Below are 14,815 nucleotides of genomic sequence, written 5' to 3'. Positions count from 1 at the left end.
TTTATCTGTACATTCTGGTGCTCACATTTTAAGTGAGGGAAAAACAAATTGAGGATAGAAAGAGAAAGTGTTTTATACCCATAAGTACTGATAACCTCTATTTTAAGCTTAGCATTCCAGTGAACATTACATATCAGAAGTTGCATTTTTAAATTTGATTTATAATAGTGGCAGGGTAAAAAGAGCAAGTAGCAATATTTTTTCCTTCTATCTTTATAGTCACTTGATACATTTTAATTAGTACCAAAAGCTGACTTTTGCTCAGAAAATTTTTGTTCCCACATACATGATATTCAAGAAAAAATGCCTCAGTTTGTCTGCAATGAAGATATAGATCGACTTACTAGAACAGTCACAGTGAGCCATAAGTTTATTTTAGGTCCAGATCAAATGTGCTTTTGTGTACATGTGGATATATATAGAAATAAAAGTTGCATATCTGCTTAAATGCATGCAGTACAAATGATTTATTTTATTGCAAGTGTAAAGTACGACATAGACAACATATGAGGGACAGAAGAGTGAGAAAACAACAAATGAACTACAGAAGAAGAATAAATAACAGTACCATTAAGTTTAAAACAAAAAAAACAACTAAAAAAACACAGGAATTAACAATAGAAGAGTTTAGATATTCTGCATTTTTTTTAATAGCAAAGGAAGTAAATAATGTTTGGTACAGGTCTGCCATTGTACAAAGATCAGTACCTATATACTATCTCTTACAGCAATTCATAAATGTTGTTATTCAAAAGCAAAGCAAACAGGCAATTTCTTGCCAGTGTTTGGAAAAAAACCCAGTTAACCATGCTATATAAATTGAAGGGACTAGCCTAGGTGGATTCTTGTCAACTTTGGTTGTGATCTTATGCAAAGTATGATAATTAGTTTGATAATTAGAAGGCACTGTGGTCTTTGTCTCTGTCTATCTTGCACTGCCTCACACCTTTTCTCTCTCACACACACTGCCACAAACACACTGACACATATACCTCCGTACATCAACACAACCCCATGCACACACCTACACACACTGACACATACAACTCCACACTGCACAACCCCATGCTCCCACAAACATCAACTCACCCACACGTATAATGAGCACCCACAATTTTATTGTAAAAAATGAGAAAAAAGAGTTTATGGACAATTAATGGCTTAAGTGAACCAGACTTGTTCTCAGTGGGACATATTCTTTAGTTTTGTTGTCTCTTTGAACAGTACATGAGTAATAATTACATAAAAAATTTGCTAGTAAGAATAACTGGTATGCTGGATTCTGTAAGTGTAAACATGATGACTAAATGTGACATCAAAGTGTTTTGATGCTCTGTATCACTTGTTTATGCCATGTATCATTGGTTCCCAATTCCATATAGTTCTTATATGTGATGTCCTGAGTGGTTCTGGAGTCTGATGATGATGTTGCCAGGTTTTAGAATACATGGAAATACAGGTTGCAGATATGTGTGCTGCTAACAATACTTAATTATCAATAGGTAAATGGTTGGTGTTTATATACAAACATATGCATACACCCCTTGATTGGTACCAACTGACAAGTGGTTACGCTAGTCCATTGAGATTTGGGCTATGAGTTGTGTGTACAATGTCCACGGGAGTGCTGGTGGTGGTGATAGAAGACAAGACATTGTCAGGGGAACATCTGAATAGACACAGCAGCTGACAAGGCTGTCCACTTTGGTCTGTTTTAGGTGGTGAGCTGGTCCTGCATAGAACGACCAGACTACTCCTTTACGTATACCAACCAGTTCTCTCTCTGTCCATCCTGCTGTCAGTCCCACTCCCCTTCATTATATCCTGATGGATGGATTTAAAATGTCGAGCTGGTCACATGAATAAACCAGACAAGTTTGTGCAGCTTCACAGCTGTGACAAAAGGATCTTGATATCCTAAAAAGGTGGCAACTGTACAAAGCCATTGTTTTTGTGATTCCTATGAGTTTCGGAACTTCCTCCTTAGGCACTTTGTCTCAAATGTCCCAGAGTCCACATCTTGTGTCCATACAGCAGGATGGGAAGTATGAGGGACTTGTACAGTCTGCTTTGGGTAGCAAACCTTATGTTACTTCTTCACCAGATCCTCTTCAAGCTGGCCATTGTTGCTGTTGCAGTTCTGTTGTGGACCTCTCCCATACATCTGCTACCTTTAAAAAGTGTGGGTCCCAAGTACTTAAAGCTGTTCACTTAATAGGGTTTTGTGACATTCATGTAAATCTCTGCTTTTCTTGCTGTTAACCAGGATTTATATAAATATATTGTCAATGCTGGTCTCCATTCCTTGTACATGCACACTTTCGGTCAGTTGGCAAGGTCTTGCAGTTCACTGTTGGTGCCTATCATCAGATCAAGGCTAAATGCTTAAGGGTCTTCCACCAATAGACATGAAAATATGGTGGTAATGAAGGGTTTCTCCGAAAAGATATTGTTGTGGATTCAGAAAGTTCATTGCATAAATGTCTGATTGAAAAATAGACTAAAAGTCGCTAGGATAGAGATGAGAGAGAGAGCTGGTAGAGAGATTTTTAATGTAAGAAAGGAATTATGAGGAAGAAGAGAGATAAATGCATCAAAAAGATGTGATGTTTGTTGTACTAAAAATATCAAATGTGAAGTTGAGCACGACAGTCACCTTGCAGAAAGCTGCCATTAAAGACCAGACCTTTTATTGCAGAAAAGACATCATTCCACCAGCAGAAAAGGCAGTATTAACTGTTATGATCAAAATAATCACATTACCAATAACAGTTTGATAAAACAAAGAAACTATCATTATGTCCCCCAAATCCAATGTTTTGCATCTAAGTGTTGCTTGCTTGGGAAGTATTTTGTTATTAGTAGTCCATAGTGTAGCTCTTTATTTGTCTAGATGGTGGATAGATTTTGTTGCATGGATGGCTTGTTAATTTTTTTTTTTTCATTTGGAAGTGGTTCTGTAAGGTGAAGAATTAAAAACGAGCCATCTTTAACCTGAAAATCATCACGATTCTGAGTATCTTTCAGAATTTAGTGCTGTGTTATATTTACATGTCTTTATGTGAGTCAGTTAAATAGCAATAAGCAGTGTACACTCTACAGCCAACTTTATGGCTTTAGGAGTAGTGTAGGTGCTTGATTTCAATGGCTGAGTACGAACTATTTTAGATTTGTGTGGATTCGCATTTTTTTTTTCCAATCATTGGCAAATCACAGCATTTCCTGTTGACATTATGTCTCACCATATGATATTTTAATATTTTTAACATCTTATAAACATGTAAGCTCCTACTCAAATATTGCTAATAAAGGAAGTAGGACTTTCAACAGGGAAAAAATAAATAGAAAGGTTTTTAAAAAAATTTTCAGACACTGATTACACCAAATTTATTCCTTTCTTTTGTAATTTGCTGATGAATGAAAAGCACCATGTCTTGTCTCAGTTGTCAGGCCAAGGCTATAAACGGACCAACTTTGATGAAGATGAACTCACCTCCAATGGTGGGACACCACCTGCAACAGATTACAATGCTAGTGTAGTCTTCAAAGGTGGCTGGTTGTCATGGCACAGAAGAAATACTCAAGAAAAGGTGCTCATTGTGGTGCTGGTATTGATGACAGTTGCACTCATTGTGCTAGCATCTTTGCTTGCTGTGAAAGATGCTGCCATCAGGCGTCTAGACCAGCACAAAGGAAAAGGTAAGATAACTAATGGGAAAAACTGTAAATCTGTTTAAGACTAAATTTATCTGTGTAGCTACTAGTACAGTAGGGATCACTTTCATCAATGAATGAACAAGAATTTTTCAGTCTTGTTTTTAGTTAAGTAAATGCTGATCCATAGTTTGAAAACATTAAATATTGCTTATAAGCTATTCATTGGAGATATATTGGATCAGGGCTTCTGCTAAGGCTAAAATCTTTGGGGTCCCAGGGACCCCTTCTTCAGATTTTTAAGGGGTCCCTGTTCTTCGCCCAATTTTAAATGGGACCCCATTGACGAAAATTGAAGGGGTCCTCCGAACTTTTAATGCGTACTGTACGCAATTTTTTGCGCAAGCAGAAGCCCTGTTGGATGTTAAAAAATGTTATAAAACAATGGAGTGATTTGAAGATTGGTATTGCAGTAGAAACATTTTATATTTTTATCCTGTTGTAGGTACTAGGGATTTTGCCATCAGCTCATTTAAGCAGCTGATTAGTGTTAATTAAACTTTATAAATAAAACTTAAAGCAGGGCTGATGCTAAAAAATAAGTTAACAAGACATTATTTGGGTCCGGACAAATTACTTTTGCCTTTTCACGTCTGGTTGAATGGGAGACATGAGACACATGGCCTTTAATTGGGCTTCCTGTTACAGTCTCTACACACAATTGGGCATGGCTGGAACCATTTTCTCAAGGTCTGGGGCTAGCATTTGCTTTGCTAGCGTCTTGTGTTTCTTACAGAATAATTTTTGAAATGCTGTTCTGGCTTTCCCATGGTCAGACCACATGCAAAAAGCTTTATTCATTATTAGCAAACATGCCAGCATTCATTATCTTCATTACAGTTTTTGTTTTGCCCTTTACAGATGTATGCCTTACACCAGAATGTGTGACCATTGCCAGCTCATTGTTGACCACCATGGATCGTTCCATTAATCCATGTGATGATTTTTATGAGTATGCATGTGGTGGATGGATTAAAACCCACCCTATTCCATCTGGTCATGCACGCTGGGGTACATTTGGAACCATGTGGCAGGAGAATCAGCTGATTATGAAAAATGCCATAGGTGGGTTATTTACGAGTTCAAGCTTTGAACATGTATACTTATATATCTGTTAAATGTGACTTTTTGGATTGAGAAGGAATATTGCAAATGTATTCACTGAATACTAATTCTTTTACTCATTGGCTAATTGCAAACTTTCTAGTTCAAATTTTGGGTGCATTGTCAGTTAGAGATCTGAAATGCATATTAATATGGTGCAGGTGTTCAATGGTTTTCTTATATAAAATTTCCATGTATATATGTATCTTGACAATCACTAGAGACTGAAATAGAAAAGTAGAAGTTATTGAAAGCAAAGGAGTGCAGTACCTTGTCGTATTACCCTTTATATGCAGTAGTACACAGCAATCAAATATATTTTTGGACTGTGTGCTCTTCTCTCTACCCATGTTGACACTTTATGTGATACAGTATTACAGAACTTATCTGGAGCTGCTGTTGATATTAATGATGATGCCACTGCTTCTTGCACTGATAGGTATTAACTTAAGGGTCTTTCCTTCAACCCCTTGCTCCACTTTAATAGTTCACAGAATAACATCGAGTCCTTACCGCCCTCATGACATAAAAAATTGTGGTATTCAAACGTCTTACCATAGTGTTGCTCATAAATTTTTTCAAGAGTACACACTTTCCTTATGTTCTTAATCAATTAATTACTGGTCTTTTGTACAGTATTGTGGACACTCACCATTCACACTTAGGGATTTTTTTAACTGTCAGCTTAATATTTACTAATTATTCATCTGGTAGAGCAGTGTGACAGGATCTAGAAATACCCATTTTCAATTTCATGCTATATTGCTTATATTCTGTCTCCTCTGACATGCTGACCTCTGACTATTCACACTTTCCAGGGATGCATGTGTGTTTGCTACATGTACAGATTTGTTTACCTGTCCCACTAGACCTCATAGTATGCATCATAGATCAGAGCCACAGCTATTGTCATGGTTACATGTAACAGCTGTCATCCTAATGTGCATCAGCAGTCAGCACTTACACTGACCTTAGCACAGCTGGTCACATGTAATGAAGCTATGTAATCTAATCTTGCAAGGCTGGAAAGTGGCAGAAATTTCCATCCTAGACATACAGTCTACCTATGTAGATTTCCCTTTCACTATCTACATGTATGTTATTACTGTCACTAACTCCTAAATACATTCTTGTAATAAAAGGGGGTAATTTTGAATTTGATTAAAAAGCTTGTTATGATGAAAATTTCAAGTTTTCCTTAATAGCATATTCTTTTCTTCAGTGGAGTTTTAGATAAAGATAAGCTTGTGCACACCAGTTCTGCATTTTATGCCACTTTTCTCTTCTTTATTTCATGCTAATCCATACCTTGGCCAAGATTTTGTGCAGGTTAAGGCTGTGTGTAGATATATTTAGTGCAAGGTGGATGTGAAGCTTGCATTTTTGGTGGGGTATGTTGTGTGCAGAGGAACCAGTATCCTCTTTTGCAAGTGAGGCTGAGCAAAAGGCAAAACTTTATTATACATCCTGCATGGATCCCAACAAGACAGTAGAAAAACTTGGAGCACAGCCTCTCTTGGATCTGATGACTCAATTCAAGGTCAACCTGTCACACTTTGATAGCCCTGATGACGGCTGGATCTTCCAAGACATGCTGGAAAAGGTTCAGTTATATGACATTAGCGCTTTCTTTAGCTTGTGGATTGGAGAAGATGACAAGAACTCTTCACGAAATATCATTCAGGTAACATTTTTTGTAAAATACTGTTTCTGTGTAACATTGTTTAAAGTTTCATTGATGTAAAACTGAAAAAAATTGAAACACTCCCATGCACTGCACAAAATCTAGTCTTTGTAACTTATCTTAGGATAGGAAAGTAATGTCCCTTTGCCTAACTGGCTGGAGGGGACCAGCTCTCTGTCGTTTTTGTCTTGTCTGTGGATCTACATTGAGTTTTGGTTTCTCCTACTCATCTTGCGATATTTGTTGCATCATTCCGCTCCGTTATGGATTTTTCTTCAATGCTTGTGCTGTGTCATTTCTTTCAAAGATATCTTCCAGTGACGGCTTCTGTCTCCTGTTCTTCCATCTTGCTTTGGATTTTTGACTGTACCAGATTTTGTGCCTTCTTTACTGATGCTTTTGGTTGTTCTAGCATTGTGGACCATGCCATTTTCCATTCATTATATACAAACCATGTACGTTGCTGCATGTTGTGTACATTATAGATTCTGGATCTATGCGCTTCAGTGATGTTGTCTGGTGATGAGATGTGTTTGTGTCATCTTGCATCTTGCTCCTGCGTATCACTGAGTGCTGTTGCCTTCACTTCTTCAGTGCCAGGACTGTGCTCTGCTCTCAACTGTGTTGCCTTAAAACTTCAAATTTGATCTGAACTCAGCGCCATTGATAGCCAGCATGGGCAGACGACTTGCGAAATAAAACAAGTAGCTGGTCAAGTTCATAGATTCAAGAGTGACAAGAAGCTAAAGACAAACGAAAGTTATTTGAGACAAATCAGTAACAAAGCATTGTGCTTGTTCTTAGTCTCAGCTGTCTGATTCTCTAGCAGCTAGTCAGCCTTACAACATCGCCTCCCCACCATTGGCAGAAAACAAGGTGAAGGTCACTCTTAACATCTAGGAGTCATTGTCTTCAGAAGTGGTCATCCTGCAGTTTGACTGTGTTCTCTGTGTCTATCAGCTATATATAGGAATAGACAAAGGTCACAAAGATACAACCACAGTGCATCTAGCTCAGCACTCACCATCATGACTGCAGGTGGATGTTAAACGGATTGATCTAGAAAACTTAGATCACAGGTTCTCTTATGTACAGAAAGAAGTTGTATTAACCAAGCAGCTACAGCATGAGACTGTTCTCCCACATTACTGTGGACAGTCATACCTGTTATGGGCTATGATTCTTGCTGTCTCCTGCTGCATGCTCGTTTTCACAGTGATCTGCCAGAGCCAGTGGTCACGTATATCTTGAGGAGTGTACTGCATGCTCTGGAATACTTGCATAGCAAAGGTGTCATACATAGGAGAGTGAAGGCTAGCCATGTTTTAACATCACCTAGTGGACAGGTATGTCTCTCTGGCCTCCACAACTCTCTCTCCACAGTTGTAGGAGGCCAGCACTTGTGAACAATCTATGACTATCCCAACATGCTAATGGTTGTCTCCAGCATTTCAGTCCAGAAATTCTTGAACAGAATCTGGCTATTTCTCACAGATTGTAAAACTAACCTGATCTTACTGCTAGAATTTGTCTATTTTTCCATTATTGTTTTTGAGACCAGAATACATTATTATCATGTGTTTTTCTTTTTAGTAAAGAACTTTGAGCCCACCTTTTATGGCGGGGAAAAGCGCTGTATAAATAAACAGATATTTATTTTATAAATACTATAAAAAAAGACTTAAAATGTTTATAAATGCATGCTAACAATTTACCAGGCTTATGCAAACTGAAAATCTTTTAGGTCTGATATAATCTTCTTTGCTTTTTTTTTTTTTTTCCAGATTGATCAGGATGGTTTGGGACTGCCTGAAAGAGATTACTACATCAATAAAACTATTGAGGAAGATAAGGTAGAAGACAGTATTTCTTAATGTGAATCTTGAAATATATCCAGATCTCATGGTGATTAATGCATTATATCAAGATGTATAGTAGTCTTGGAATGCAATGTGGTCATGTCTGCGACAATGTTGTATATCTAGCCTGATTTGCTGGCTTAGTATAAAACACTTAACATTAACAGATCAGCAACAGTATTTGTGTGTGATGTCATTATTGCCAGAATATTTAAATGATATTTTTATGAAGATAATGATGATACGATGATTGTGTTGCACAGGTATTGTCAGCATACTTAAATTATATGGTCACCATTAACAATTTACTGGCTCCTGGGCGCCACCCAAACCTTACAGAGCATCTGACTGAGGTCATCAAATTCGAGTCAAAACTGGCGGAGGTATTGGTTCTCTCTATCTGATATGTGATGATAGAAACAAAGGAGTCTAGATAGTAAAGCATGATTTAATATCATCTATCCATTGTTGTTTTATTGATGTAAAACATGAACCAGACAGATTATAATGTCGTTTTGCAGATCACAACATCTGCAGAGGATCGTCGTGATGAAGAAAAGATTTATCACAACATGACAGTTGCTGACTTAAATCAACTGTACCCAATGGTATTTTTGAGTCTTAGTGATGTTTTGCTTCATTAATGGCATTCTTTCACATAACTGTCTGCATCCAACTTTAAAGACTTTCATGTAGCCATATGACTATTTTAGAAGTATTTGAAAGCCCTCATGATTAGCATCATGTCAATTTCATGTCAGTGCCACTTTGATCTTTTTGTGTCTTTTTATGTACTTTCATACTTCCTTATACGTCCATTATTAGGCAGCAATATTTTGGGGTTACCAAAAAAACAACATATAGTGAAAAAAAAAGATGCTAGCCAGGACATTGTTGCCTTTTGCTCCAGGTCCATTTCAAGCTTAAATTTTGTGTTTATGAAAATAAGATAGCTTTTTCACTTGATGTTGCATTTGCAGATTGACTGGCTACACTTTATAAATCGATTACTGGCCACAGCTAATATCACCATAGACAGCTCGGAAGAAGTTGTGATTTATGCCCCAGAGTACCTTGAAAAACTGAGTCAAATTTTGAACTCTACTCTCTCAACCTTGGAGGGCAGACGGTATGATTCATACATGTATTGCTTTTCATTTTTTTATATTTAGTGGTCATTTTTTCATGGAGCAGATGACATTAGAGCAGGGGCAGTGTGGTAATTTGTCATTGCTTGTTCACAGCCATGTTTAGTAACAACTTTTAACTTTGGATTGGAGATTACACATGAATGGGAGGCTAGTAGGTAGTGTGTAGGAAAGGCAATGCCAGCCACAGTCATAGCCAGCGTGTAGTACAGCCAGCAAACTGAAGATAATAGGCATGGTGCACAACCTTATGGTAATGTGGTACTTTGACAAAGAGTTATAATAAAAATAAAACCTGCACATCATCACCAACAAGATGATCCCCAGTAACATTTCAGATCTGCATACAATCACAGTTCACTCACCAGCATTCAGAAATCGTGTGGCATGTTGTATTGGAACATAGAAACTTAAGCTTATGTTTTTTATTCTCTTTTGCTCTTTTCTTTTTTTTTAAACAGTGCTGTGAACTTATACCTGGAGTGGCATGTAGTAAAGTCTATGGTTTCCTATCTGTCCAAGCCATTTCGCAATGCAAAGAAGGAGTTTTCTGAAGTTTTGTCAGGTGAACTTTTATTAGTAACTATATAATGCCGGTTACGGGCACTGGACAGAAAGATTCATTTTGGCACTATATTAATGGCTAGGCTTAGTTGTTAAACCAACAACACAAGAGAAGATATAAGCTGCAGTTAAGTGTTTACTTTCTAATATGAGTTTTCTTGGTCATGTATAGTAATAGAAAGTTGTATGTGCATAGGTTACAACAGTTCTCACATCTACCCATCAGTGTTACAGCTTACATGTTGTTAACGTGCTTTTTGGACAGTATATATTATCATTTTTATTAAAGCTAGGGTTTTATCAGAGGTGAAATTCTAATTTTTGTCAGCACTAATGTTTCTATGAGAATATTATTACATCACAGTGCTTTATAGCAAGATTTGTTATTATGACCTTTTTTTTCTCTAGAACAAAATGTAACTGCAGATATAGTATGTCATCTTTGAGATGTTTATGTTTTGCTTTCACAAACCATTTTGCACTATTTCTGATACCTAAAATTTTCAGGAGCCAGTGGTAAAGAAGATGAGTGGAGGTATTGCATCAGTGACACAGACTCTGTACTGGGTTTTGCACTGGGAGCTCTTTTTGTCAAGAATGCTTTCCATGGTGACAGCAAAGAAAAGGTGAAAGGGGGAACCATTCACAAGTTGTAAACTATGCTAGTTTAGTTACTTTTCATGTATTTTAGCCATAGCATTTTCTGTCAGTTTGAAAACACATATTCTGATCTATTCTAAAACCATTGCAATCTTTATTTTCTTAACTCATTTTTTGTTCATAACTTTTTGTAGTTTCATTTGCTTGCTGCCAGCTTAATTAAGAGACTAAGAAAGAATGAGCAGGAAAGTGTTTCGTTGATGACATTTTTCAGTATGACATTAAGCACCTAGCTGCTCCTGCTGTATGTATAACTTGTAAAAATCAAATCACGATTTTGCATATTTCAGGCAAGGTCTTAGGGTAGACAACCTGATTTATCATGAAAGAGAAATGCTTTTACGAGTCCATTTTTTTAATAAAGACTTTTGGTGGGTTAAACCCTTTGTAAATCACACATCAAAATTTGTTGTGGGTGTAGGCAGAAGAAATGATTGAAGAAATCAAGGATGCTTTCAAGAATAACCTTCCACACCTGGAGTGGATGGACTCCTCAACAAGGCAAGCTGCCATTGATAAAGCAAATGCTGTTGTAGATATGATTGGATTTCCAAAATACATCCTCAATGCATCCCGCCTGGATGAAGAATACAGTGAGGTATTGTTTGCTTCTAGTCTTTCCATCTTATGTTTGCATTCATATACAAGGATAATATAGATGATGATACCAAAAGCTTATAGCGCAACCTTTACTACAGTTTAGATGCTTTTTCAAGTCTGCAAGTATAAAGTTTTGTAGAAACTCCAAACCAAGAGGTGCCAAAATCTACCAAAATAAAAACTGAAAATTGAACAGTGTGCTCTAATTTCATACTGTTGTTTTAAAGACTTCAAGCAGTTACAAAATTAACTTCAATGTTTTATTTAGATATTAAATATTGAATATTAACTATTTTAACATTGCATTATCATTTCTAAATATACTGAATAGAGGGGCAGCCGTTTTGGATTCACGTTTTTAAAGACTGCAGGAAATCTAACTCTGCATAAGAAATTGACTGATTTATCTTGTATAAATTTGTAAATTTCAAACATATTGATTTGATTTTCTGCAAATGTAAAATAGGTTTATTTTGCATTTGCGTTGAGTGCATGTACAACCAGAGACAAGGTGCAGGCAGGATATTTAAAGACCTACCTGATCGGTGGCACATGTCCACTCAAAAAACTCCTTTCATGTTGCTTATTAATGCATTGAACATGAAATCGCAAGGAGAAACAAGAATTGCGAGAAATTAAGTAAAAACGATTTCCTCGCCTCCATTTGAGCCACGTGTGACCTCAGTGGTGGTGACCACAGAATGGCTGATACAAGATACCCAGAAAATACTGAATCTCAAAAAACCCAAGCACAGATATGGAAACTATTGTGTCATTGTTGAAGTCACAGGAATACATGTGCCTATGTTCCCAAAGGATTCATCTTTGAGAAGACAATGGATCTACTTCATCCGTGTTTGTAAAGCTGACTTCACTGTTCCTATGCAGTAATCAGTTACATGCGAATGTCACTTTGTTCCTGAATGTCACCCAGTGATGTAAATGCTGATGAAAGAAAGATGTACCACAAAAGTGTCTTCTTCTAGAGTCCATGCCTATACAGAAGCATACTTTTGCTTGTGACACCTACACAGCAGTTTCAACCTGAAGTGTCAAGTACATGTAATGCACATGTCACACAGTCTGTCACAACGGTGACAAGCACAACAATCACTGCCACCACTACCAGTCTTCCAGACTAGTTTTAAGTTTGTACTGGCTGTCAGGTGTAACAATATATGTGAACACCAAAGAATAAGTAAACTTAGACATTTGTTAAAGAATTGCTGTTTTCACAAACTATGTTTGCATGGTGTAAATTTCATCATACTATATATGACAGCATTATTTTATAGCATATTTATTGTCATTACCCAAAGCAAAGAACTATGTATATGCACTAGTATGCATGACAGTATTTCATTCAATCATTTCTTTGAATAAAACTGGTTGTCATTCAGTAAATTTTTTTTTCAAATGGATCCTGAGTTAATTTTTTTCATTTTACCCTGTCAACACTGACACAGCTGTGTGCCCTCACACAGTTGCACTGGCTGTCGATACCAATCAAGGCACAAGTGCAGATGTACAAATACATTGGTACTTTAACTTTGTTTAGGTCAGTTTATTATTGGAATTGACAATTGCTATGATAAGAGAATCATCTACATATCTGTAGACTAGGGCTGCTACTGCTGGAAATATAATAATAATAATAAAGTTGATTTATATATCACTTAACACCACCATCAAAGACATTCTCAAAGTGCTTTAAAAAAGAAAAAACTTGGTGAAATTTATTGTAGTTTTATTTCTTTGGTGATTGCTTAAATTTAGACATTAGTAGTTTAGCATTTAATTATTGTGTCATTAAACTGATTATCCAATAACCATTTAAATAGATATCAATTAGAATATTGTTGATTATTATGTTTGGTGCAGCTTCTTATTAATGAGTCAGAATACTTCCTAAACAATGTACGCAACCTGCACTTTGTCCTAAAGAAGAACATGGAAAAACTGAACCAGGCTCCAAAGCAAAATGTGTGAGTATAGAGAAACTTATTTCTCCTAGCCCAATAACAAAGCAAGTTGAAAAATTGAGGTTGTACACATACCTATAAATGTGAATAGATCTGTAAGTGTGCATTCGTGCATATTCAGGTTAACAAACCATAGTGGATCAGCATTGAAACTGTCTACCTTAAATGCTATGCTTCTTTTATAATATCTGATAATACTAATAAAGAATGTTAATGTTGTGTGGTGCTTTTCTGAGACTTTAGCCAACCCTCTGGCTGTTACTTGTAATAAGTTGTCAACTAGAATCCTGCTTAAGTTAATATATGTGTCTTTCTAAAAGGTGGGGAATGACACCTCCAACAGTTAATGCTTACTACACACCTGCAAAAAATGAAATTGTCTTTCCTGCTGGAATTCTGCAAGCACCATTCTATGATAAAAATTTTCCGAAGTAGGTATCAAAGTTTAGCAATGTATTTTTATTTATTTTCAAATTTTTTTTATTTATCTCACTTTTCTATTTTTTTACTGTCTCTATGAGATGATTTTGCTGCTTGCTTGGAGTAAAACCTCACATGTTCAAATGCTTATTCATTACATTTATTTGTTTATTCATTCAAAGATTGTAACTCTTCTCTGCTTTTATGTTAGGAGTTTTTTCCTAACCATTACCTTTACATATATATTTTTCTAATTATTTTATAGCTCTTTTTGATATCTTCCAAAAAAGCTCTGCAAAATTATTTTTTTGTGTAACATGTAACATGTCAACATAATATTTCTACTAAATCAGTAGCCTCTCTGAACTCTGCTGTGGCACATGGACTGAATGTTAAAAGTGTTTCCTTGATTTCTGTGGGCAGTATGTGTAGTGAAATTGTGTATGTATCCATACATGCATATGCATACTTGCGTGTATGTTTGGGTTTGTGCATGCAGTTAGTAGTGGAACTGAAATGTGTGGGTGGTGATTGTAGAGACAGCAACAGCCATCCTTGACATGTTCCTCATGTAGTGTCACTTGGCAAATAAATTGCTGTCCTTCTAATTTGTATTTTTTGTACTTATGTTTGAACATATATTTCTGCATCTCATCATTAGATAACATACTCTTATTGTCTGATTGAAGTAATGAATCACTTCTATTTATGGATAAATATTGCTTTATATTACCTTAATAAAATCCAGGTCTTTGAACTTTGGAGCAATGGGCGTGGTGATGGGACATGAACTTACTCATGGCTTTGATGACCAAGGTGATGATGCACTGTTGCCCCATGCATGTCTTCATTTACTCTAAAACTGTGTAGCTGCTTTGCCTTGATCACCTTGCTGCTTGCTTGCCATAATCTGTATATAAGTCCGCCTATTTGCAAATGTGACATGCTTTTCTTTGCATTCTGTTGACAGTTTTAACAGGTTAAATAGTACCCTATTTAAGGGTAATTGCGTACAAGCAAAGCTGTTGTGGTAACAGATCATGAGAAAATTCTCTCAGCATTTGCTTCACACCAGTGCAT

At 36.4% G+C, this 14,815-nt stretch overlaps 1 protein-coding gene across 4 annotated transcripts in view; it reads left to right on the top strand.

Moving 5' to 3' along the window:
* The window catches only part of LOC112557584 (endothelin-converting enzyme homolog), a 33,156-nt gene that overhangs the window by 9,074 nt on the left and 9,267 nt on the right, over positions 1-14,815 (top strand). For all 4 annotated transcript variants that reach the window (XM_025227539.1, XM_025227540.1, XM_025227537.1 and 1 more), the window contains 13 exons: positions 3,444-3,699; positions 4,576-4,779; positions 6,225-6,502; positions 8,287-8,355; positions 8,625-8,744; positions 8,883-8,969; positions 9,342-9,490; positions 9,971-10,074; positions 10,581-10,699; positions 11,155-11,331; positions 13,215-13,318; positions 13,636-13,746; positions 14,484-14,551. In XM_025227539.1, coding sequence (XP_025083324.1) covers positions 3,444-3,699; positions 4,576-4,779; positions 6,225-6,502; positions 8,287-8,355; positions 8,625-8,744; positions 8,883-8,969; positions 9,342-9,490; positions 9,971-10,074; positions 10,581-10,699; positions 11,155-11,331; positions 13,215-13,318; positions 13,636-13,746; positions 14,484-14,551 — 1,846 coding nt within the window. The remainder of the gene's footprint in view (positions 1-3,443; positions 3,700-4,575; positions 4,780-6,224; positions 6,503-8,286; positions 8,356-8,624; positions 8,745-8,882; positions 8,970-9,341; positions 9,491-9,970; positions 10,075-10,580; positions 10,700-11,154; positions 11,332-13,214; positions 13,319-13,635; positions 13,747-14,483; positions 14,552-14,815) is intronic.

The sequence above is a fragment of the Pomacea canaliculata genome, linkage group LG2, assembly GCF_003073045.1.
Source record: "Pomacea canaliculata isolate SZHN2017 linkage group LG2, ASM307304v1, whole genome shotgun sequence".
In the NCBI taxonomy this organism is placed as follows: Eukaryota; Metazoa; Mollusca; class Gastropoda; order Architaenioglossa; family Ampullariidae; genus Pomacea; species Pomacea canaliculata.
Note: the sequence above shows the minus strand (reverse complement) of the source record. Positions and strands in the feature narration are given on the sequence as shown.